The following is a 27,425-nucleotide window of genomic DNA, read 5'->3' on the forward strand; positions in this document are numbered from 1 at the left end:
TCAACTTCAGACGCAACAAATTATAATCACAAAATAATGATCCATAGTCTTTTTGATTCATGATTCATAGTCTTCAGCGGGCCACTTGTGATTGATTTCATGACACAATGCTTCGGGAAAGTTTAAATTTAGGAATTTGGTCCATATATAAGGCGCACCGGATTATAACGCGCACTGTCGGCTTTTGAGAATATTTGAGGTTTTTAGGTGCGCCTTATAGTCCGGAAAATACGGTACTAGTGACATTAGAACAGTGTTCTACATTCAAATATCTTTTGGGGCAGTTTTCCCAATTTTATGCCACCTCAATCCCAGCTGGATGCCCCTTATGGGCTTCCCGATTGTCTATTCTTTTAAATTAATGTTAAAAATAGTTTTTTTTCTTAACCATTATGGTCTTTAAAGCATTAAATCAGCAGCTTCTAACTTTATTATAGACTTAAGGTAGACAAAAATAACTAATTTTGTAGTTTGGGTTCATATATTTATACCAGGGGTCACCTCCCCCCCCCCTCTATACGGCCCTGGGTGATAGAGACTCAATCCCATTTGACCCCTACCAGAGCAATTATGTTTTTTTATTTTTTCATACAACTAAACTATTTGTATGAGTGTTATCCACAGCCTCTAACCTGACATTACAAACACAAATAAAACTCAAGCTCACTAATATTAAGTGAAGGTGAAACTCAAGCAGTGCTGAGGAATTTCGAGTGAGCAATTTCCCGAGGCAATTGTTTAGATCCTGTATTTATAATGGAATCATGTGTATTTTTAGCAACATGCTTGGATAGTTGATATGCATAAGATATACTTTTCAAGGGCTTAAATGGACCACGAGGACTCTTGTTTCCTCTCCAAAGACTCTTTCCCTCACTTGAGCTCCTCTGGCTGTTTAACACACAGAAAGTGGTCAAGCTTTTCCCACTTCCTGCGTTCTCAAGGAAAAAAATATGTCCTTCAATTTCTGGGTCCCATGGTTCATAATGATCTGTTCTCTGTCTCCCATAGGCAGGCCGTTACTATGGCAACTTGATGACGCTCTGTGGGAGAAGGGAGGGAGAGAAGAAGGGCGGGTGGGAGAAATGAGGAAGAGGTTAGTTGCACCAAAGATTGGCTCAAGAGAGATGATGACTCACTCTAATATCAAATATTAAATAACCAAAAGCTACACAAGAATTTAAATAGCTTTAAAATACTAGAAAGAGAGATTTGGTTAGAGTGTAGATGACCTGTTTAATAAAAAGATGTAAAGTATCGGTAAATATTCCACTCTTAACATTCATTTTGTTAACATTTTTATTCATGTCATTTCCACAGAGAGCAGAAGAGTTGACAGTTGTACAAGACACAGCTGAAATGTATCGTCTATCGATATTAAAACTTTTATATGATTTCCTACCCCAGGTTCTTCTGTTACCATAGCAACCACCGGGTAGTATTCAAAACAAGTTGGTTTAATAATTTACATTTTTTTGGGTGGATGGCGGCAGCTGGATTGAAGTGAAATTCAATAGGGTTATATTATTATTTTTATATTATAGGGGTAACTTGTTACCTGACTATCTTGATTTTCAACACAAATTACATTTTAAATGAAAAAAGTAGAGGTAGAAGTACTGATTCAACTCTTTGATTTCAGTCATAATTGAACCATTTTTGAATTCTGAAGTGTACATGCACTCAAAAGTAAAAATGAATTTATTTATTGACGATAGTAGTTTGAAAATGGGAAGAAATAAAATCAAATCTAGATTAGAAAAGCAACGCTCTGTGCCAATATATATATTTTTTTATCCATTTATTATTATTATTATCTGAGTCTTTTTGACGCAAAATACACGATCTTGGGCCAAACAATCGCATTCTTTCAGTGAACTTCACTGGCGTTAGGACCCGGCGTTGACTTTGGTGCTAAGTCCGCTGCTGCTGCTGGCGGGGCAAGGCACAGCAGAGAAACCAACACGCACACGGCCACGCGTGCACGTACACGCGCGCACAAACACTCACTGTGCTCGGCTGTGGAGAGCGCAGAGAGAGAGAGAGAGAGAAAGACTGAGGGAGAACGAGAGAGAGCATCGGAACGCAGCGGCTTGTGCGCGCGTGTGTGCATGCGTGTGTGTATGCGTGTGTGTGTCTGCGTGTGTGTGTGTGTACGCTCTCACTCGGCGCTAGAAACGACTGACGGGGCGGACATGGAGCGATTCGGGAAAAACGCTGGGAAGTGACCGAGCACTGACGCGAAGAGAGAAAATCCTGCAAGGACGGAGGGGAAATACGGGAGGAGAGAAGGAAGCACGGAAGGAAGGAAGGAAGGAGGGCGGCGAGAAAAGTCTGACAGAGGATTGGAAGAGAGTGAAAGCGGCTCGTCTGGAACGCAGCAGGATTCTAAGGTGACTTTATGGCTCTTTTATTTGGTGCGTGACTGGACGTGCGTTGTTGACATGCGCTGCAAGGCTGTGACCGCACTTAAAGGGAACAGTCAAGGTGTGTGTGTGTGTGTGGGGGGGGGGGGGGGGGGTCTCAAAGTGTGTGCAATGCATGCGTGTATAGTTGTTATTTCCATACACTCTAAAAAAGAGGGGGCTAAAGTGTAAAGAGAGCTGACCACTGCAAACTGGAGTGAAGGGGTCCAAAGGAGCGGATACTTTCCACAACAAACTACAAACACGCACTTCCCTGCTGGGAAGTTATTTATTTGTGCATGAGACGACTCAGGTATAAATAATGCCCTTAAAAGAAGGTCGGGGAGATTTAACCATGTGTTCTGGGCTGCCTGGTCGGTTAAACGACCCTTGAAGGAATGTTCTTTTCTCCGGGGAAACTTGAGTGACAGTGAACGCGGCTTGAAAAGTTAAAGGGAGCATCCCTTTTTGTGCGCGCGCGCGCGCGTGCACGCGTGTGTCAGACAGCAAACAGGTTGAGGGAGGCAGATCCGATCAAACGCACAGCAACAGAGGAGCAAAAGCGTGGCACAGGCTGAGCAGCAGCACATTGCATTGCACACACACACACACACACACACACACACACACACACACACACACACACACACACACACACACACGAATGAATACACACACATTCTCTGCAGCTCCGTCGCCAGCAGAACAGCTGGGAAAAATGTGTGTGTGCGTTTCACTTGATGCATGCCCCCCTGCGTCTGCACGTGCAGGACTGTTTGCTTTTGCATTATCTTTTGCTTCTGTGCCTTTGTGTCTCCACGTGAGATGTATGTCGGCGATCTTATGTCGTTTCCTGGATCTCCCTTCTGGTGCGGAGGAGGAAAGAAAGAAGGAGGGCTTCCCAGAAAGAAAAGCGATCCGATGACCAAAGAATAAGGCAGATGAGAAGAGTAATCCCCCCCCCCCCCTCCTCCTCTCGGCCATGAGAACAGAAGGGAGGGTTGAGATTTTAGGACAGGAGGAGGAGATGAAATGCAAGGCGGAGATGGAGCGAAGGAGACAGGGCCTGACGTGCTCCCTCCAGGAGTGCTCAGAGTGCCGCTCATTCATAATTCACCTCCGTGGCAAGCGTTCATTCACATATTGACCCCCCCCCCCCCTATGGCTGCGCTCAATGGAGCTCTCAACCCCTCCACCTCTTGGTGTCTCTCAATGGACACCCCTGTGGCGCGGCGTTCACTTAGCACCGACTCCTCTTTTTCAGATCCTCCGAAAAGCTTTTTTTTTATGATTCTTCAGACGGCAGCACTTTCTCAGCCGGAATCTCCGATGTGAGATTAAGTTGTGTAAATTGAATATTGAATTCAGACTCCACCCTAGACACAGATAATTGCTATGGATGGCTCGGAGGGTTAGCACTCTCACTACAAGTGTTGTTTGTCGGATTCCCCTAACACAGCTAAAGCAGCCTATTATGGATCTATAATTCATGTGTGAATGAATTGAATCGTCTGTGTTCGGATAAAAGGCGTTAGATGGCGTCTTGGATGCCAGGGCATGATTTATTCAGAGTAAATACTCAAAAATGGCTGTTTGGATGTTTTTGATTGTATCGTTTGTGACTTGGACTGCACTGTGGTCTGGTCCGCCGTGATCTATGATAGTTTGTCTGGGGAAAAAAATATGAATTAATAACCATGAATATTTTACAAGTTTGAAGGAATTTTACATGTTTGTACGAAGGGAATTTATTAGCTCTTCTTGGAACAAAAATGTGATTCTCAGCTGAAAATAATTATATAAAATACAAAAATAATAGATTGGACACTATTTTCCGCTGTGTTTTTTTTTCATCAACTATTTTGAGCAGATGGCAAGGACAGTCCGCCTCCATCTTTTTCTTTTCCTAGGCTTGAGTGAATTTTTTTTGCATTTCCTGGAGTGACCACTGAAAATGTTGAGTAGAAACACTAAGTGGGTGGTTGTGTGTTTGATCCATGCGATCTTGCGGCTACAAAAGAAATTCGACTGTTTTGTCTGTGGCTCGCCGTGTTTTTGAAATTTGTTTTGAAAATTCTCAAGTGAGTCACTCGCAAGTCAAGCTTGCATTTGCTATGCTGACAGCTGCGATAGCGCTCCACAGTAAAAGCAAAAAAACAGACACGGTTCTTCCATCCAAAAGAGTGCGAGCCACTTCTCCTTCAGAATTCTTGATCAGGACTCAGCCTGTGCTGTTGTCAAGGGTTTGATTCCCTCACGACTCCGAGCATACCAAATATAGTAAAACTAATTAAAGACGTGGTTCACACCCATCAGAAAAAATAAAAAAAAAATAGCATTGTGCGTTTTGATGGAAATCTCATGAGGTGCCTTGCTCTTGATGGGATAGTTTTCATAACTCCCAAGTGGCATCAGTAGAAGCAATTATTGAGGCTCAGATGTTTGAAGAGAACCGAAAAGAGCAATCACAGAGTAATGCTAAGGACATTTAAATCTATCCATCCCACATACTTCCACCTCTTATTTTCACAAGTGTAAATCCGAGCGTCTATGCTATGACCTTGGTTGCTTTGACAACTGAGTGGGTCAGCTTAAATCTATTCATACACAGCAGCCCGGGAGTACAATGAACTGCTGGTTTGAGACAAAAGGGTGTCTTCTAAAACAGATTGTCCACTAATTTGGAACTTCCCATCTCATATATTATCAGAATGGCCCAGAATTACCGTATTGTCCGCACTATAAGGCGCACCTAAAAACCTCCAATTTTCTCAAAAGCCGACAGTGCGCCTTATAATCAGGTGCGCCTTATATATGGACCGATATTGAGCCACTACAGCAGGCGTGTCCAAAGTCCGGCTCGCGGACCAAATGTATATATCTTATATATGCACAAAGTTTTAAAATGGGCCATTCATTGAAGGTGCGCCTTATAATCCGGTGCGCCTTATATATGGACAAAGTTTTAAAATGGGCCATTCATTGTAGGTGCGCCTTATAATCCGGTGCGCCTTATAGTGCGGAAAATACGGTAGTTTTTCAGACCTGGCTTGTGGTCTTCTGTAATGTGATCTTCATTGCCAGGTAGAATTCATGTTGACTACGGGATGCATTTTATTGTATTTCCTTTGCCAGAGGGTTTCAAAATAAATGCCCTAAACCATTGGTGTCAAACTCAAGGCCTGGGGGCCATATATGGCCCACCTTATCATTTTATTTTAGACAAATTGTGCATCAATTTCATGTGTCAATACTAAAATTACAAATTGTATTCACCTTTAAAAAACAGTGATACTGCTAGCAGTTACTTTTACAATTCATCTTTTTAAAATATTTAAACAGTTTAAACTAGTCTCTGATTTCAAAATGGATGGATCTTTTCTACTTATGGCCTGAAACTTACACAAATATTTACTGTAACCCCCAAAACAAGCCTCGAGTTAAATCGATGTTTTAGCACAAGAGTAGAAAAACAATGTGGCCAAGTGATCGAGATAGTTTCAAAGAATAATGGCTCTTTGTACCCGCCAGGTTCTAATAGTCTTCGATAAGATATGAAGTAGACAGTGACAAGCCACAGTGGCCAAAAATTACCTCTCCACTTCAACTTCCTGAGGTGCTGCAGGACGCAACCTCACATTGCGAAAAACAAATACACACATGCATCAACACGGACCCACACACGTACTAGCATTAAAAGAGCTTGTGTAAAAATAGAGCTCACAAACAAATAGGGGGTTTTATATTTACAGGAAGTTGATGTCATGTTTGGTATAAAATCCATAACAGACAAATTGAGGTTTTCGGTATCAGTTTCCTTAGCTTTGGCCTACTTTTTATGTGCCTCTAAAAGAGCTGCAGAGTTCACGGAAATGTTGTTTACGTGCATTGTTTTTCGTGGCGGAGGCACGCACAGAATGACGCTGCTGCGGTTGCCAAGCAACGCTGGGACGTGGGCGGAAGGATTTCCTGTCCTTAGGAAGCACTGTTTATGAGTTTGTGTGCATACGTGCGTGTGGGGGGAAAATAATTTGAGTGTGCATTTCAGTATTACGCTTGAGTGCCTGCGTTTTAATTTACTCTTTGCCTCAAGTATAAGCATCAAAAAAAGTTACAAAAGACCTTGTGTAAACATGAGAGGAAAAATGGCTGGGAAAAAAAAAAAAAATTCTGGTCTGTACAGTTTGGATGCGTGTTGCATAACCCCAAACGCTCCTGCACTGTGACATAGCAAACGTGCTCAGTCCAGCCAGCCTCAGCATGCCTGTTTTTAATATTTTCTCTCACACATGAGATTGCAATTATGTGTTCTTGCTCTGTAAGCAATCACACACACACATATGGCGCGTCTATCCTGCAGGCGTCGGACCCCACCATTACGTAATTGACATTGAGTGAATGGGATGACGTCAGTATGGCGCTCTCATACTCTTTCTGGCTAGCTACAGTGATGTCACAAATGGAGGCAGCCATACACAGAAGGGTGTTTGTGTGTTGCTTTGAATAATCACGTGTAAGGACAAAAATGACCTCAGGAACCTTCTGATTTGCTTAATCTGTTTATTCCTCCCCTGCATTGGCTCCATTAAAGTGACATTAAATTTGACTTTTTGGGTGGAAAGTTATCAGCAGATTTGTTTCACACTCATTCAGCCCCCCTTCGAGTGGCTACTGTTTGAAATTGATACCCCTGTTGTCTCCCAACTGGTAACTCCATCCCCCGGATTGCCCTTCAATCTGTGACCGTTTGACCTTTTGTTGATTCTCATTCTGTGAAAGCCAACAATGCGAAGGGAGATGGAGAAGATGCGGTGTTGACTTCACACATATGACACCATCCGGTTCTTATTTTAGCAAAACAACACACAGCGTCACAGAGGGCGATATGTTGGTTAGCCTTTTATGGCAATCTACCAAAATAACTTTTCCAGTTGGAGTTGTGAAATGTGTTTGTGTCTTTTTTTTGGACGGTCATGTCCAAACTTTGCACATAACCCATCAAGTGAATGGCGAGTTTAAAAGATGTTTACCCACACATACACACTCACAAAACAAACGTCTTGTTTGTCCCACTTTTTGCTTTAACCTCAAACCTCACACACATTTGCACTTTTGTTTGTTTATAGCCAAAAACAATAATGCAGGTTCTTTTTCCTGGTGGCTCAGTCTTAAAAAAAAAAAAAAACATGTTACACAATGAAATTTTCTGTCTTTTAATTGTTTTTAATGCTTAAATGGCTTTTAATTCTGTGAATATTACTATTCACACTAACATAGATTACATAATCCCGCTTCTTCTAAATCTGAACCAACTGGAGATTGACCAACTTCCCAGAAACGGATTGCGTACCAAACTCCAGGTTCCATTTTATGAAATGCAGTAAAAGATAAAGCAAATTCTATATACGGATATGATGCACCCCCACCACCAGGAGTCTTTGAGCCTTAGTCAGCGTCTGTGTGTCCATGCGTGGGCCTGTTCCCTGGCAATGTTAGGGGGAAAAAATACCTTCCCATATGATGTAAGCACCCAAGTGCGTGTGTGCATAATTGCAAGCTTGTGTAAGTGTGTGATGGTCATTCTCGGAGATAGGGTGCCTGAAAGAAGAGAGTCACTCCCGCATTTAAATATCGGACGTCATAATGCAAACAGACGCCAATATTTTCTGCCGATTTCTCCAACTGATAATTAACTGTAATAAAATCATTTATTCATCACTTGGTCAATTTTTTTTTCCCCATTTCCTTCCTGTTCATTTTTAATTCTGTTGGTCACACGCATACTTCCTTATATGGCTTTCTGGAATTAGTTCCTTGCTTGCTCTCTAATATAATGAATTTCCTCCCTCTGGGACAGGGCCTGATTATTTTAACTGTTCAGCAGCACGGCAAAAAAAAAACATCTGAATTAAAAAAACTACACACCAATTGACACCAAGTTACCTTTACTTTTTATAAACTGTTGAAGGAATTTGTACAGGTTAATTTCAGTCTAGTTTTTGCCATAGAAGCAGTCCAAAAAAATGTGACCACTTTTAAAACGCACCAACAACAGTGAGATGTCGTTTCCCTCAAGAATCTTGAGTCAAGATCCATTCATGAAATCAAACTCTCTTCTCCCCCTCTTATTCATCTCTTCCTTGACTGCAAACCATGTGAGCCATTTATACAATTCCAACCCTCGTTTTCATAAGAGGAATGTCCTTGGCCTCTCCGACCTTCGCGCTACCACTGAACCCTTCGTCAAACACCCGGGGCGGGCTTTCACGTGGCGTTCAGACCAATGACGAATCGTGTGGATAATGACATCAGTTAACGAAGAGTCTTTAGGACCGGCCCCTGGAGGTGATTCGTCGCAGAGAGAGTGCTCTTGCTGTTATGATGATTAAGTGGTATATGAAGGGCTATCAGAGGAGAGCCCCTTAATGAAAGTGGAGCTCAGAGAGTGCAGGCATTGGTGAAGCTGTGGAGAGCTAGGAAAAAAAAAAAAAAAGAGGGGAATTGAAAAGAGTTTAAGGTGGGGGACAAAGCGTGCGAGAAGAAGAAAGGAGAGAGAGAGAGCACAGAGGTGAATATTTAGCAGCTCTGTCGAGACTTGCTGAGTCTGACTGTTTATGCTCTGAATGTAGCGCGAGGCAAGCGGCGAGCACAGGAAACCACAGTCAAAGAGCAAAAGCAGAAAGGGAACATGTGTCTGGGAATGCAAACAAATATGGAAGATCCAGTTGAGCTAAATGCGTTTACATGCAAGAATGCTCTGCGGTGACTGTGAACATCAATTTGCCGACTCCTTATCCCTACGCCATTTTTATTGGCCGATATTGATTGTCATTAGTCACTTTCTACCATATCTAAATTCAGAAATCATTTTTATTTGGTGTTTTCCAATCATATTGGCAAAGCACCGAAATTCATGGATTCTTTTACAGGGGTGTGTCAGACAAGTTCCAGGACGGTGTGGATTACAATTTTCCTATTGCATTACAACAAACTGAATTAAAAAAAAAAATAATCTAGCTTCGTCATCGAGAGAGCAGCTTCACAGAACTCCCATTAGCATAACCCTCTGCAATGCTATAAACCAGAATGGCATTTAGTAGATTGCAGCCTTCCAAGCCTGAACTATCCTGATTTCGATCAGCAAAAAAAAAATACTTCGCACGTTCCTGCAGTCATCAATGTGTTGACATCAGTTAAGGATTGCAATATCGTCGAACATCGCTGTATGCAAAGTGACGAACGATTTCTCCACTTCAAACGGCATACTGTCTGGTTCTTGCAAATAAGTTAATTAACATTAATTAACAGACAAACGTATTGTAAAAATCTCACGTGTTAAAAACCTACAGAGAAATTCGTGTTGTTTGTTCTTAGTCTTTGGGAACGAGCCGGGGCACCCACAGAGATCTCAACACAAGCACTCTACCACTGTGTCTGTATTTAGGGTAAACATTCGAGTGGGAGTGTGTGTGCCAACAGATGGACCTTTCTCAGTTTATCCAACAAACACTACTGTCAGTGGCGTACACTTGGCACTGGGCAGATGGATATGTCGGACTTTGCTTCCGAGTCGGGCAAAAAACATCAGATAAGGCCGCAGGGGGTTCCAAAAGAGCAGTTTTTCCTTTTAGCTCAAACTTATGATGCGGTTACTGTATTACAGAGGCTTCACTTTTAAAAAAGGATGCTTCCTTACTTTCTGACACATCACCCATGGCTAAAGGAATGGAGTCGAAAAAGCTCAAGATAGATCCGAGACTAAAAATATAAACCACATTGTGTGTTGTTCTTCTGTGTTCACCGGAGTGAACACCCCGAGATGAATATCTACGAAAAGATTCAAGACGTATAAAGAGTGCCAATTTATCCAGGTATCTTATCTAAATCCGGGTAATTTGGGATTTTAAGATCCAGGGGAGCTTGTGGTGTTTATCAGATGTGATTGCTTCAGGAATTATCTAATCAATGGACGACCTCATCTGATTCCTTGATCCATTCCGGACCATGACGCCCAGGAGTATAAATGTGATGATGTGTTTTTGTTAGTCCGGGAGTGACGAAGTGGAGACTTTCTTCATGGGAGCCCAAAATCTGTGATGGCACCCCTGCATGTAGTAAGAACGGTGCCCCTCATCACTAATTCTGTTAGCAGGACTTGTCAGCTAGCATACGCTGAAATGTTGCTAAAGTTGCTAATGCTAATGAAATGTCTCTTCTTGACATCCACTGTCAGGTCTAAGTACCATAAGACATTATTTTATACACTGAAACAAGAGGAGAAGACAACCAGTATTCCTTTTGCTGGCGAGGAGAATTACGTAGAAGGCCCAGTTACAGTCCTCCACCAATTCTGGACTCCTCTTCCGCTATCTCCTCTTTTTATTATGGGTTGCCCTGGTTACAAGAGGCGTCGCTACACTAAGGGGAGGGGAGATTGTGACTGTAGCAACGCTGTTTAGCTAGCTAATAATGTTGTGTGGTGCGAGGTCGCATGGCCTTGGCCGATCCGTGACCCCAGGAATGCAGAGTCTGTTCTTAGGTGGTTGGCAGCCTCGTTCTCGGCTGCAATCTCCAAACCTGGATGCCGTGTCCCTGTAAAACAACTTTCTTGCTACGTTTCACACAATAATAATAATGAGTAAATAATCAGATACCTCTCGTGTATACACTCCAACAAACGTTAAGTAGATGTAAGATAACTTGCATGAAGTCTACTTAAACATTGAGTAAATGTGGGATAACTTAAAAACTGTCCCGGTCAACAACAATTTATGAATAGAAACTACAAAGTATAAAAGAGAAAGAACTTCTCTTGAACTAAACAAAGAACAAAGGTGTTCTGTTCATAACTAGTGAGGGCCTCTCACAGATAAGAAAAGGAAGGGAGTATAAGAACTCCTTAAAGCTAGACAGATATGTTGGCTTGAGCGAAGACATGAGACCTCCGGTTCAGGCCGACCAGCGCTTCTGCAAAACTAATTATTCTAACATCCACGTCCTATTTACCCTCTTTCTCGTCCTTCCATGCTATTTTTCTTCGTCACTCCTCCTCTGTATTTTGTGATTAGAAGATTCCAGATCAAGGTTAAAGATAGAAAAATCTTGTATTATTTTTATTATTTAAAAAGCCGAGTAGAAGAAAAAATGGCTGATCATTAATTGAGTTGCACCGGGCAGTGGCTTGGAGGGAAAAGCCAAGATTGAGGGAGGGTAAGAAACTTGACAAACACAAATGCATCTAACAAAAACACAGAATATCAAAAGCAGATAAATGTCACATTGCCAAGAGACTGCTTATTAACCACTCCACTAAGCAAGGCTTAAGTTTCAAAACAGCAGGCTCATTGCCAAACCTATTTAAATCTTGTCTAAACAGAAAAAAAAAAAGACAAATCCTTATTGAGTCTGTCACAAGCACCTTCATTAACCGTATAAACTTAGCGGGAGAGTTTTTCCAGCTTTAAATAATTTTACAGCAAGCGCCATAAGAGGGAGACGAGCACATAAAGGCACTTTTGCCTAATTCAGCTCTTATCTTACGGGCAGAGATAATAAAAACAAATTCTGTGACTGTAAACAGTCATTTACTATCTTCCTTTTTCTAGAGTTGTAAGAAGACAAAAAAGTGGGTTAATGTTGCACACAAAGAAGGTGATACTGACACATACACAAACTTACAGACAGTTAAGTGATGCAGTGACTCGGATAAAAAGTGGCGCCATGGAGATGATAAACATAATCTTAATAAAGTAGAAGCATTAAAATAGCAGCCATGACCTGTGCTTTGAAATAAAATCTTAAAGGAATTCACTTTTCCTTACAATAGAAATATTACAATCAGAAAGTATTATTTTATTAAATTAAATCACAAATTTTCTTCACCATCTGAATGTCCGATTTATTGTCTCAATACCTTTCATGATTCCCATCTACAGTTTTTGTGAATTTGCAAAACATGCTAAATTAACCATAGAGGGCACGCTTATGTAACCGGACGTTCTCTTCCAGTTTTTTTTTTTTTTTTTTGGTGGTCTGTGACAAACTGTCGGCCAGTGGCTGAGAGCCTCTGCTGCTGTTTGTTACAGATAAGTCAAGAAGCCAGAGGGGGGGAAAAAAAAAAAGAAGGGCACAGACAGAGTCCTGCTTATTTATTTGAAAATAGTGATTTTGTTTTTTTTGGGTTGTTGTTGGGGGGGTCGGACATCCCGATGGAAAAAAAACAAACATCTTTCTTCAGAACTTTCTTGAGACAGTCCACCAAACCTTTCTCCTGGCACTTTTTTTGACCTGAACCCTTCCTCGGCTGCTATCAAAGCTCTCTTGGCTGTGACTGTGCGCTTTGATATCCAATAGTGTTTTGAACACTCTTTCTCAGTGTCTCACTCCGTCTTGTTCGCCTTTCCCTCAATATTGTAAAAGAGCACAGACTGCCGACAGGGACCCCCGCTCAGTCAGGCAGAGAACGCCTTTGAGGGAGTGAGGGAAGGGTTGAAGACGAGAGGGAGGGGTTTGATAGCAGGTGCGTGTTTTCTGAATCTCGATTTATTATGTCGTCAAATTTCAATTCGGTGTAGTCTAATCTTGTGAGGCGGGAGGATTCATGAAGATAGACAAATGTAATCCATCTTTTCAAGATGAGAGGAGAGTGGGCGATCCAAAAAATGGACAAGAACACGTTTCAAATACCTCAATCTGATTTTGCTGGTGGAATTGTTCACCCTTCTCTAAATACTTCCTGTAGGTTCCTTCCCAGATTGGTTAAATAAAGTCTTGTGACGCAAAACATCTGGCATGCCAGGTTAAGTGCAGTCCTGACTTGCCTTTTTTTGGCACACCTTATTTTTTACAAGCTACTTGCTTCTACTAGTACTTCTCAGAGGTAGACGGTTACCACTGCCATATCCCGGGATTAAGTTTAGAACATACAAATTCCACGCAGAGATGTTCCGGTGGAGATTCAAACCTAGATCTGCTGACTGTGAGGTAGAAGTGCTGAACACTAGTACGTGTTGCCAAAATTCAAATTATATGCAAGATTGGTGATTATAAAGCGCATAACTGCACATTAAGAGAATTTATTTATCCCACAAGGGGAAATTCCATTGAGGTAAACAAACCAGGACAGCAAATGACTCAAACTTTATTCAACTTCAATTTGTCATTGATATGTAATGCGCACCTGTTGAGATTTGAGAAAATAACTGGATTTTAAATGCGCTTTATAATTTGAAAAATACGGTATTCTCTCATTTTCAATACATAAAATACAATACTCTCTATTTAGCCTTAGACTGTTGCTTAATTCATAAAAACGACATCTTGAAATTGTAAAAATATTCAATGAAATTATATTTATTTATTTTATTTTATTTATATATGTATTCATATATGTATTTGTTTATTTGACAGGGACAGTGTACATCAATGAACATTTCTCTAGATGCACCAGAATTAGCAAAGGGTCTAATATTTTACTTTTTTAATTTTTATTTTGCTTCCCCATTTTTTATTTTTTTTATGCACAGCCGTCACTTTTGCAGAAAACTATAATAGACAGAGGTGTCCACGGCAAAGGAACATAACTGGGACTGCCTTGAAGCAGCTCTGCTCAACACTGATGACACCAACACACATTTTCACACGCGTGTGGTGTCATTTTCTAGCATTCATAAGTTCCGTGTAGATGAATAAGCATGGGCGTAAAGCTGTGCGCTGTGTTGTTGACAGCTCATTAACCACAGGAAAGCTGAGCATCTTTTTTGGCTGATAACACCAAACTAAATTTGATAAGGCAAACTAAGTCTATTAAATAAGAACCTGTCCCTTTTTATTTTGAGTTATCTTTAGGAAATATTCCAAAAGGCCATGAAACTTGATTGCACATGCAGAGCCACAGATATGACAACTTTTTCGAAGTGACACCAGGACAGCAAAGTAAAGACGTGAGTGGCCGAGTGAGCATGTGAGTGTTGTAATTGCCAGTGTCAAATCGTTTTTTTTAAGCTTGACTCAAGTGCTGTGTTCTTCACACACAAACATAACCCCAACAGATGTCACCTTCAAATGTCCACATTCATAGTTTGTATGCGTCTGACTCTGATCAGTCTCCATCCTAAGGCGGTGAGGGCGAGCGTGGCTTTGCCACTGCTGGATGCCGATGAATCACAGCAAGCTTACTTTTGTTTGCCTGACGCAAGTGTCTGTTTGCTTTGTTGGTTAGCCTACTTTGGAACACAGAGGCTCTTGCGTGTCTGTGTGTGTCTGCGTGTGCCGTCTTGAATTATTCACCGGCAGTATTTGATTTGGTTCCATTGTACATCACATATGTCGTGTCGGAGATATTTGCCTCAAAGGTAGTTGCAGACTTTTTTTGGAGGAAGCATTTTGAGTGTTTTTGTGGCTCATTTGAAATATTTTGAGATTCTTTTTTTTTTTTTTCATTTTGAGATTACATTCTAGGACGCCATTACTGTGCATATCTCGTCCGAATTATTTATTTGGGCATTAATAAATATTTATTTTCTACTGCATTTTTTTTGCTTGTAGGAAAGTTGTAGAGCATGATTTGCTTCATCTTTAAATAATTCCAACCAATCTAAAAAATCCAGAGGTCAGCATTGTTCTGCTCACAATTGCTAAAGGCGTTTTAAAAAAAAAAAAATTCAGAGAGATTTAAAAATATCCTCATAGTCAACATAATATATTTAATTGCAGGAGGCCCTACTTTGTTGCCTTAAATTGAGAATCAAGAGGGTCAAATTTTGGTGAGCAACTGTGAAACTGAAACGACGTAATGAGGCTAATTAGTCAAAATAAAAAGTTCCTGGAATAACTCCATGAGTACCAATTTGGCAACAATTTGCAGAAAATCAGGTATGTGCTGTTAAATAGGTCAACATTATAATTTGAATCACTTTCCGACATTTGATTAAAACCAGCTGCATATTGAGTAACAAGGCTGAAATAAAAAAAAAAAAAATGGAGAAACTCGAGCAAATTCCAGTCACTGCAGGACCCTCACACACCTACCAACTCGCTGCAATAAAAAAAAAAAATGCAGCCCCCTGGCGAACAACGATTTGAAGCTATATTATTTTATGGAGCCACAAACAACATAGTCCGATTGTCAAGGAAAAAGCGGATTTACCTGAGCTGCCATCGTTATTATGTCTCTGTCTGCGGAGAATAAAAAAAAAGAGAAACAGGTGAGAAGAAAAGAAAAATTGTGATCTTGTGGGATCTCCTGGCAATGATAAAATTGTAAATATAGTTTGAATGGCAGTCAAAATAGTTGCAGACAGTCAGTCTGCACTCTGCATGACGCTTGGCTTTTTGTATTGCGGATATTTTTGTTTTTACTCTCTGCTTGCATTGTTTATACCGACAAACTTGCACTCTGTTATATATTTAAAAAGTCAAATGTACAGTAAAAATGCATGTATTTATTTTGCGTCTCTGTTTGTGTGAATATTCCGGGCTATGATGGTTGCCAGAGAGCATTGGCTGGGATCGGGGGGTCAACAGCAATCCCCCCAGCACATCCCTGACCCCCTGACCTCTATCCCATAATTCTTTTCCACCATGGGTGACATGGAGGAAGACATAAACAGACCTTACAGGATGTGATTGGTCTTGCTCAGCTTGCTTAAAGCCCAGTGGAAACAGGAAATGCATTGGTGGGGTGATAGTCCAGAGCTTGAAAATGGAGACCATAACTAGGTTTCCTTCCTTGTTGACATATGTAGCAGAAGTTATTATATTCCACACTCAGATTTTTTTTTTCCCATTTTCTGCCTATGATCGGTCTCCCGGCCCGGCCAACCTGACTGTGCAGAAGTGATAAAGGTCGTCTTTTGTCATCAAAAAGTACAGATTAGTTTTGCCTCGGTGCATCTGACTGTTTGCTTTATCACTGGAACCAGAGTGTGCCACAAGGTTTAGCTAACCTCTCTGCAAGGTAATAACTCCTACTACTCTTTTGTATTAACTCAAACACTACTAGCATTACCACATACCGTATTTTCCGCACTATAAGGGGCACCTAAAAACCTCCAATTTTCTCAAAAGCCGACAATGCGCCTTATAATCAGGTACGCCTTATATATGGACCAATATTGAGCCACTACAGCAGACGTGTCCAAAGTCCGGCCCGCGGGCCAAATGTAGTATATATCTTATATATGGACAAAGTTTTAAAATGGGCCATTCATTGAAGGTGCGCCTTATAATCCGATGCGCCTTATATATGGACAAAGTTTTACAATGGGCCATTCATGGAAGGTGCGCCTTATAATCAATCCGGTGCGCCTTATAGTGTGGAAAATACGGTAATTTTAGCGCGAGGTCAGGGGGAGGGGGAATGTTAGCACAGTCTTTATTTGACTGTGTCGTGGAGACTGACAGGAAAGTGTGGATGTGGCATGCAACGTATATCATAAGCGGGGATCAAACTGACAAAGTTGTAATAGTCGTTTCAGTCCACTAAGGGCCCAGAGTAAAGCCGAAACGTTGACGGCATGTCATAAGACTATATTGGTTTTATTTTAATATTCCTCCACTGATGTGGTTTGGGCGGGGGGGGGGTTGGAATATAACAGCCAGTAGGGAACAGAGTTGTGATATGAAGCATATTATTGAAATGTTTCTTCTGGCTACGGCGTGCAAAACATTCAAAAATCAGAAGCGGCAGCCAACAGGGAATGAAGATCTTCCGAGGATTAGGTAAATTTGACATGTGATTTAGACTCGTATCGGCGAGAGCGTGAATGCATTGTAAGATGATTACACTGTCAATTAGATAATAGGAATTAGTTATTACCCACAGATTTTTTTTCTCACAAGGCTGCTTAAGGATGTCAGTAGAGGTCAGCAGGGTGCATTAAGGTCAATATTATTAGGGTTATGTTTGGCTGCTGATTAACATATCTGTCGTTCGATCATGCCGATGTTTGTTCATCTTTGGATTGTCAAATGTTTTATTTTCATGACATCCATTGAAGCATCCATGACAGAAAGTGCTTCCCTTATCACGTGTCTCTTTTATCCCTGCTAAAATATTAAAGAGGACCAAACACATCATTCATAAAGTGATTTGTGCTTTCTGTTCATCTACTTGTCGCAGACATAATGAGGGTAAAGTGGTGGGGGGTCTGCAGATATGACCTAATTGCCAAAACTGAATGTCAGAAATCCCTCCAGTGGGTTCCTTGGTGCCGCCGTCTTCCTAACAACCAACAACACCAAACAAGAACCAGATTCAAAAGTGTTGTCTGGAATTGGGCTTGGATAACATTGTATATCCCCAGCCTTAGCTATTATCACTTAACTAATAAAATAAAATAAAATAAAATTAAATAAATCCCTTATCTAATAAAATAAAATAAAACAAATATAATTTACCTGTAGGTATTGTTTTTTTTGTAATCTGTATACAACGTTAAATATCAGGAGTGGAAAGCTACCACGCACAAGAAAATTAAACTTAAATTAAATTAAATAAATCACTTATCTAATAAAATAAAATAAAACAAATATAATTTACCTGTAGGTATTGTTTTTTTTGTAATCTGTATACAACGTTAAATACCAGGAGTGGAAAGCTACCACGCACAAGAAAATCAACCACACTCACAGTGACAAAAACACCTCCCACTCTTTTACAGCCAAACACGTTGCTCCGCCCACCTATCCCGATCATATGCAAGCATATGTTGTAAATAGAAGTAACAGTGCTTTTATGAGTTTGCTCTATCCGCAATGAATTTTGTTTTTTTGTGGTAAAGGATGTACTTGCACGGAGGTTTTCATTTTATTTTCTGTCTCTATGGTGAAAATAACACAGGGTGTGTATGTAGACAGTATATACATGCGTTTAAATCTGTACGTCTTGCGTAAAAGTCACACAAGCAGATGTAAACAATTATGGCCGAGCTCAAAGACGCAGCAGAAAAGGAATTTTTGGAATGGCATTTGTTTGCGGTATGACATCTGCGAGGGTCGCCGTTTTAATCTGGGATATTAAAATGTGTGAATATCTGTTGAGGCATGTAAACGAGATTTTTCAGAAACGGGAATTTTGACCTCTTTTGGCAAATTGTGTTGAAAAAGAGTTTTGATCAAGTGCATAAAAACAAGTTGTACAAAAGAAAATACGTGAAAATCTAAATATCGTTGGATCACCCATTTATAAAGCCGATGTTTTATGACTGTCCATACCCGATTCAAAATGACATCGCAACCCATCGGTAATGTTTCACATTAGCAGTCGTTAACGAGAAAAACAAGATGGAGAAACAAATAAATACAGAGCTTCTTCTCATTTTTAAGCCTTGGGGCAAGTAAGGGGCGGGGGGGGGGGGGGGGTATTCCTGACTGGGTGCTATTCTAGTTTCATCAGTGATGTCTATAATCTGCTTTTTGGAATCTGTATTCATGGCAGCGTAGGAATAATCAGAGACACCAACTGTTCTCCAATGGTGTTTCAAACTGGGAAAAGCCATTTATTCTAATTGAATTGTCTCTTTAGAGGTATGTGTTATCAGGTTAGAAAGTGCAAACAGAGCTGGGGTGGTGCCAGACCTCACAGATTATACCTTCAATACTAGATTGGTATGCATAGGATTTAACATTGAGCGATACTTAGAGAGATAATCAGAAAGTGTACTTTAGGTCTTGCGCACACACAAATTCATGAGGGAGGGGGGGGGGGACACAAAGCCAAGAGTGGACATGCCAAACAAATCAAAACAAGGCATGCAAACACAAAAAGCGATCTGGAGAATGAAGAAAACAGAGAGAATGGCGCAGTCCCATCTGTCATACAAATGCGAGGATATTTTCACGCACACACCAACGTATTCGCATCATTTTGTCTGAGCTCGAGCGATATCTGCCTTTGTCCTTTAGCGGTTGGTCTTGAGGGGGGGCTGCTGTTGGAGTTGCATCAAAGTTTTGTTTAGAGCTGAGCAAGTGCGTTAAGCTTTATTAGAACCCACGGGAGACACCATGGCACACACACATATGTGTTTCTACACACACACACGCTCAAGCACGAGGCTTGGGCGGCAGCTCACGCCGGCCCCAACCAACAGTGAGGAGTTTGTTGTCATAGCAACAGTAAAATGAGATGACTTTACTGTCAGCCGTAATGTTTCATGGCCCCCTTGCCGCTATGGCAACATAACAAGGAGGAGGAAGAGAAGAGACGGAAAGAAGGAGAGCATCGGATCCATCTTTACATTCCGGTTTGTTACCGGGAGCAATGTCAGGAAGATGCCCTTGCGTCTTCTCCAGGAGAAGCACGGACACACTGCGACAGGCTTGTCAAACATAAAGACGCTAACAAAGGCACCCATCAAACCCTTTTTCCAGCTTGCCCATCGTTTTGATGCTCACTGTTTCCACATTTATAGTCACAGGGGCAATTTGAATTCATTACGTTCAATGTCAATATTGGTGAAATAACCTTCCTCCTCAGACAGGTACAGCTTGTTGAATGAGCGTGCCGCTGTCAGAAAGTGTGCGGAAATAGAGGAAAAGGACGATCAAAGGCTTGTTGGCGTTTCCCTCTGCTGTCGGGAGAGCCAGCTGGAGCGACTATGGGCGACTATACGCAGGGCTATAACGTGACGAATCTATATTTAGCCGAGTCCTTCCGCTACAACCCAAGAAGAGTTATCAGCGTGGGTAGGAAATTGAAATAGGTAGGAAGAGCAGACAGAGACGAGAACCGTGTTGTTTCCATTTTGTTGCCATGGTGACATAGCGGCCGGCGAGCTTGTCATGGCACGGTAGGTTGCCATGGGTGACAGCTGCCCGTCAATCACGCAGAGTGAAGGGACAGATTGGCAGATGATCACCTTGGATTAGAGAGTGATCGCACCGCACAGGGGGCCGGCCAGAACATATCTGGACTTAATCCCCGTGTCCTAATGGTGCTGCTCTCTGATGTGTGTGCGCCTTTCATATGCGTGTCTGTATTTGCACGCAACATCCAGAATTTGTATCTATCACTGGTTTTACAAGCATCCTGCCTGGATTTGAGATTGTGCCCATACTTGAATGTGACAACAAATAATGAGTAGATTAAATTTAGATTGTGCTCATTTGTTGTGGCCCCTTGAGCAAGGCATTGGGAAGTTGCCCAACTCTTTAATGTGTCACTAATGGTGTGTGTGTGTGTGTGTGTGTGTGTGTGTGTGCACTTTTGAGGGGTAAATGCAGAGGTCACATTATGCATGGAAATGCATTCAGTCCTAATTGTGATATTACCGATTAGTCAGCAAGAACAGTTCCAATGGTTACGAATAATCACTTGATCTAATACAGTGGAACGTTTAATGTGCAGAGCAGTAAAGAAAATATTTTTCCATTATGAATGGATGTATGATCTGACAATTTTTTTTGAAATACAAACCTGAGGCAGTTTATTTGCCGCCTGCTTGCATATATTGTAAATGAAGTCATTAAGAGTCTAGTTAGAGCACGTTAAAAGATCTCCAACTACATCTCGTTGTTGAAATATTACAGAATTGCCATGGTGGAATGCGTAATCCAGCAATTATGAGAGCCTTTAACAGAATACTTGTATTGTGACAGCAGCCTTGTGTAATGTCAATACTTGCATGGTACGCTTGTAATTGGCTGGCAGTTGAACATGTCGGATTTCCCCCAACCAGTGAAGCATTAAATTTGCCATCCCAGTGAGAAATGGATAAAAAGCCTCAGAGAGAAAAAAAAAAAAAATGATGTACACTTCTCTTCTCATGTCTTTCACACTCTAATTGGAAATGTGGTCAAAAGAGTGCGGTTTGTCTCGACCCTTTGGCCTTTAAGAAAATGAGAAAGACAAATGAATAACATAAGATTTTTTTTTTTGCTCCTTCTATTGAGTTGTCTGTTTTTGTGCCTTCTCTCTCAATTCTTTTATCATTAACTTTCATTATTATTATTTTTTTTAGGAGTGAGCCCTGGGCTGGATGGGACCCACCATGCCCCCCAGTAAGAAGGCCCAGAGCCCCAGTAGTGGAGCCAGCGCTTCACAGGGCATGAGCCCGCCGTACCGACAAGGCGACGCTGCGACGGCAGCATCAGAGGCGGAGGCGGCGGACCTCTCCTTGTCCTTATCAGCCTCCTTCTCCAAAGCTGAAGACGAAGAGCTCACCAGTCTTTCCTGGCTCCACGAGAGCACCGACCTCCTCAACAGCTTCAGCCACTCGGGCTTACGTAGCGTCTCCCCGCTGCTAGACCCCGACGGTCAGCACCCCCGCTCACCTTCTTCCACGTCGCCGTGCCCGGATGACCCCCTGTTGGGCGATGCACACTCGGCGTACGACTTGGCAGTGGGGGCCAATAGGAAACCGCCGTATTCCTTCAGCTGCTTGATCTTTATGGCTATCGAGGATGCGCCGAACAAGCGCCTGCCGGTAAAAGATATCTACGGATGGATCCTTGAGCATTTTCCTTACTTTGCAAGCGCCCCGACGGGATGGAAGAACTCAGTGCGCCATAATCTGTCACTAAACAAATGCTTCAAGAAGGTGGATAAAGACCGCAGTCAGGTAACCACAGCAACTTTATGATGATCAAGTCATTAGCTTGATATTTTTACCCTGTCTTTTAAATCCTTGCTCAACTGAGGTCTGCTTCCATCATGCTGGATTATTAAAATTGTTGCTCCCTCCAAAATTTAAATTGCCCTTAACTGGATTAGAAGTTCAATATTCTTTGTATTTTGGCACTAAATAATTTTTTTTTTATATAAACTACTGTAGTCACGTGTAGTCTGACAACCATATTCAGAATACCGTATTTTCCGGACTATAAGGCGCACCGGACTATAAGGCGGACCTTCAATGAATGGCCCACTTTAAAACTTTGTCTTTATATAAGGCGCACCATTAATGCATCATGTCAGATTATTTAATCCAAATCAAATCATTCTCCATTTTATCTTTTTTATTTCAACGTCAGACGCAACAAATTACTTTATAATCACAAAATAATGATCCATAGCCTTTTTGATTCATGATTCATAGTCTTCAGCGGGCCACTTATGATTGATTTCATGACACAATGCTTCGGGCCAGTTTAAATTTAAGAATTTGGTCCATATATAAAGCGCACCGGACTATAAGGCGCACTGTCGGCTTTTGAGAAAATGTTAGGTTTTTAGGTGCGCCTTATAAGTTCGGAAAATACGGTACTTGTGATTGAAATAATTTGTACGGATATACAATGTTAAATATACAATGTGTCCCATTATTCACCATTTATATCACAGAGAGACAGTTATCAATGGTTTGCAAGGATATCCAACTTGAAATTCAACATATTCTGTATTTTGTCTACAGCTGTACCAGATCCGACCTTATCAATAGTTGATGATCTCTATCTCGCTTTCTTAGTTCTCTTTCACTCTAACGTTTCCCCAATGGGAACAGCGTTTCTCTTTTGATTTAAGTCTCGATATAGTCTTTTATACAGGCTTTCCCCATCTGGATTTTACTCCGTTAAAGACTCAGGGTAAACGGGGAATGAATCCCTTACTCAATTAGCGCTGAATTAATACCGGAGGATTTAATAACACAAACGCCGGCAGTTTTTACCATTTCATCAGACTGTCGGGGGCAGAGGGGACAAACAGTGATGATCAATGCTTATTTTTATTTTTCCATAATGCATTGGCATTTTTTCCTTGACCACTGAATGAACCAGATGTCCTATTTAGTGTGTTAAAGCGCAAATTGATGCGTGTCTTTGTGCACACTCGCTCACGCTATGCTGTCATCTGGGCCCTTGACTACAAGGGCACTGAGTTTCTCTTGTATACATATCTCCATGGTAACAAGGTTGCAGTTGACACAAAAGTATACTTTTGCTGTAGCAACGGGGGAAAAGCGGCTTGTTAAAATATGCGGAGGTGCTGAGTGGATGTCCTCGTCCACTTTTTTTAGGCTCACATGTGTGCACGGATGTTGTAAAAGTGTGCATGTGGCGCTCCATGTGTAGAGGAGATTTTGGCAAGGACACCCTGCCTTGTCTTCCTGTCACTGCACACTGTTCAAGACAGCACACTAATTAACCCTTCAAACCTATCCCCCCCCCCTTTCTCTCACACACACTTTTTCGTCACACACACGTTTCGCATGTCAGACACACAAAATAAACAGGCGCGCAGGCAAAATGCAAACTCAGGAGCAAGCATGCATGCATAAAAGGACTCGCGCACGTGCTTGAGCGCTGTGTCTGTGTAGAAACGAGGGCACATCTCTGCAGACTGCTACTCTACCTGCCAAGTACTGTGCTTTATTTGAAGCTGCAATTACAGAATCTTTGTCATTTCCGTCTTTTCACCCAGAATCTCACTGCTATTTTCTCTGTATTCTTTTACAATTACCCATATTTATGCCTTTTTTTAAAAAAAAAATGACTACTGAGGTTTAAATATTTTTTATCTTGTTATATATTAAATATTATTATATTATTATATATATTATTTATATTATTACAATTTATTTATTTTCCATTTTCTCTGTATTCTTTTAAAATGACCTATTTTTATGCCTTTTTTTTAAAAAAAATGACTACTGAGGTTTAAATGTTTTATCTTATTATATATTAAATATTATTATATATATTATTTATATTATTACTATTTATTTGATTTTTTATATGATTTTTATTTATTGCATTATTTTATATATTATAATTTTTTAATTATATTATGGTATTATGTGGTGCAGCTTGTTACGCAGGAAAAATAATGGAATTTGAGTTTGGAAAAAAGTTTTTAAGAGCAGCAGGATGATAGCTTACCATGGACACACCAAATCATATTTCCATCAATTTGTAGAGGTGGAGATTAATATGACAGTGGCCTATTTGTTCCGGTGACTGTATTTCTGGGTCATATCCAGGCAGCTGACAAGATGGAGACTCGTTTAGAATAATCCTGCTGCTCCACGTGCCTGTTTTTGGTGTGTGACTGCGTGTCAGCTTTGTGTGTGGAAGGGCAAGCTTGTGTGAGAACTTCAAGAGAGTCTCAAGGTTGCCATGGCTTTGTTTACAAACAAGATTCCTTTCTTTGCACAATAACATGCCTTAATGGCAAGCCTTGTCCTCAGACTTCTGGATCAGTGCATCAGAATTGTGTCTGAGGTGTCAGTGTTGTATTTATTTCCATTCTCTCCGTAAAAGCTGTCCAACTTCTACACATCTACAACAAAATAAAATTTACCCCTAGCACAACATCCAAATTCCAAAACATAAGCTCCTTTGTGGATGTAATAAATGTGTTAGCTTGTTATAGTGGGCTAAATCATCCATGTTATGCTCTCCTTGGGCTCCTCCTGCTAACTGAAATAAATTCCGTTTTCTAACTGAAGACACCCCGAGGCAACACTTAAGGTTTAGAGTAAATAGAGTGCAGTGTTTTTAGATACACCAACTAATAACTTTCTATGAGATGGGCGCACAGTGGAGTAACAGCAACCATTTTTGTTGTTTTCAATTTGGAGCATGAAGTGCATTAAGCGAGTTTCATCTGCATGATTTAGCTATTGTTATTGTTTTTTTTTTTTTGCTGCTGCAAGAAATAGTGTGATGAGAAATATGCCTGGTGCCTTAGAAATATCAAATCACTGATATGACCATTGGTAATGTTATATACTGCTTAAAAAAAGAGAATATTGCATCTCTGGGGTGTGCAAATGCGGGAATTTGTCACGCAAAATAACGTTGGTAATGCTTGTTCAGTCAAATGTTTTTTATATATAGTTTCAAATGTGAGTGTGTGTGCGTTTGTGTGTGTGCGTGAGAACATTCTTGTCAACGTAGCCCTCACAATAGCTGCGGGAAGCATGTTTTAACAGATGTAACACTCTTAAGGGCATTCACGTGTATAAAAGGTGTCAGTGAAAGAAGCCAGGGAAAAGTTAAACCCTAAATGACTCATTGAAATTGCTGGTTGATTTAAAATCACTGCTTTGGTTGTTTTTACTTTATATTTTTTTCACTATTCTATTGGTTAGTCCCAATGTGAGTATTTTTATTTATTTATTTTTGGGATAAATTGATTCTATTGGTTAGTCCCAATGTGGTTATTTTTATTTTATATCTTTTTCACGAATTGATTCTATTGGTCAGTCCCAATGTGAGTATTTTTATTTATTTATTTTTTGGACATATTGATTCTATTGGTTAGTCCCAATGTGGTTATTTTTATTTTATATATTTTTCACGAATTCATTCTATTAATTAGTCCCAATGTTAGTATTTTTATTTATTTATTTTTTTGGACAAATTGATTCTATTGGTTAGTCCCAATGTGGTTATTTTTATTTTATATATTTTTTACAAATTGATTCTATTGGTTAGTTCCATATGTGAGTATTTTACAAATTATTTATATCAATATCCTGTGCATTGATCAATAGAAAATAGAAATGTTATAGAGATAGAAAATAGAAATAGAAAATGTCGAAAATAGTTGCTTTGATGCGACAATGTTAATAGCTAAACAAATGTCGTTTTCATTTTTGGTTTGCTGGAAAGTGACGCTTGGGGTCGCAGCCTCCAACATCAAAAAAAGGAATTCTTATATTTCCTTTACTTGAGAAGCTTTGTGTTATTGTTGCCTTTAAAGCACCTGCAGATTATATTTTACAGTGCACGTATGCAATCCTTCAAGCTAGCTTTTATATACTCAATATGTTAATGATATTTCGACATGTATCCAGTACGCAAAGTATCAAAAGTATGTAATATGGATTGGATAATCCACTGTTTATCTGTACAGGATATATACAGTAAGTAAGAATAGATCCCTGCATTAATCAGGCTTAAAAACCAGGCATGGTTTTTCCTTTTACACTGCGGATGTTTGACGAATTACAGGCGGTTATAATACTTAAAATTGATAAGAAACGTACTGGACAACGTTGCGAAACGAAGGGCTGCCAAGCAGAGAGAGCAGCTCGGGAATATTATGGGTTGCAGCAGGGTGTTTTAAGGATGGGTGATGTTGGGATTTTATAGAGGCCAGAGTCTTTATAGATGTCAGACACATCGTACATAATTTGATATAAAAGTCACATATAAACTGTGTGGTGTTTTTCTTTTGCTAAGACACCCTTTGGATTTTGTACGAGTGAACTTTTGCAATGCGTTGAGGCGTTTTTGTGAGTTTTGGCACTCTGTAGAATGTGATTGCACTCTTGGGAGGGTGATTTACTGTGATATCAAATAGCTGGCGTTAAATTGCATGTTCACTTTTTTTTTATTGCGTGTGTTGTGCGTGATCTACTAAGATTGCAGTCTGCTATAAAGAAAGGAACTTAATAGTGTGGGGAAAGTTTTACGCGAAAATGATTCACATTAATACATTTTGGAATGTCACACCTTTTTAGATTGATAAATCTATTTGTGATTTTTTATGTATTTTTTAGATCCATAATTGGAATTTTCATGTTTTTTTATAATTTCACAAATAAATGCGTGATTTGCATGGTTTTTTTAAATTATTACGTGTGCATTTATCATGACATATCATTTGTAAATATTAGATAAAAATAATTTTATTTTTTATTTTTTATTAGTGAAATGTGACCGGCCAGGTCAGTGGCAGCGTGACTTTTTCATCGCTCCCGTTTCCAAGGGAAACCATCCCCAAGAGTTTATATAACACAGGAAACAGATGTTGGCAACATCTCTCCCTCTACACGCCCTTGAATCCACTTTCTTCATCTTTTCTTTTTTTTTTTTTTTTCCTTCTGCACACAATGAAGTCATCCAAGCAACTTTTGGTATGTTTTTTTTTTTTTTTAACCAGGACAAGTTTGCTTAAAACATTTGAAAAATCTCTGCTTTGCATTGGCACTTTATTAACATGGATATGTGGAAGGAAATTATTTTAACAGGGTGGTTGTTTTGCGGAGTGGAGCAAAAGTCTAGTCCAGTTTGTTTCTTCTGCAGCTAGAGTGGGGGATATTTTGAGTTCCGGATTATTTGTTGTGTAATCTG

General features: G+C 40.3%; 1 protein-coding gene across 2 annotated transcripts in view; it reads left to right on the plus strand.

The window, feature by feature from the left end:
* The first annotated feature begins 1,940 nt into the window (after positions 1-1,940).
* LOC119117709 (forkhead box protein N3-like) overlaps positions 1,941-27,425 on the plus strand; it is a 45,059-nt gene continuing 19,574 nt past the window's right edge. Inside the window, exons 1-2 of one of the 2 annotated variants that reach the window (XM_037244156.1) lie at positions 1,941-2,393; positions 21,365-21,964. In XM_037244156.1, coding sequence (XP_037100051.1) covers positions 21,383-21,964 — 582 coding nt within the window. In that variant the 5' untranslated portion in view covers positions 1,941-2,393; positions 21,365-21,382. The remainder of the gene's footprint in view (positions 2,394-21,364; positions 21,965-27,425) is intronic. The other variant, XM_037244157.1, reaches the window with a different exon arrangement.

Source organism: Syngnathus acus, chromosome 24 (assembly GCF_901709675.1).
Source record: "Syngnathus acus chromosome 24, fSynAcu1.2, whole genome shotgun sequence".
NCBI lineage: Eukaryota > Metazoa > Chordata > Actinopteri > Syngnathiformes > Syngnathidae > Syngnathus > Syngnathus acus.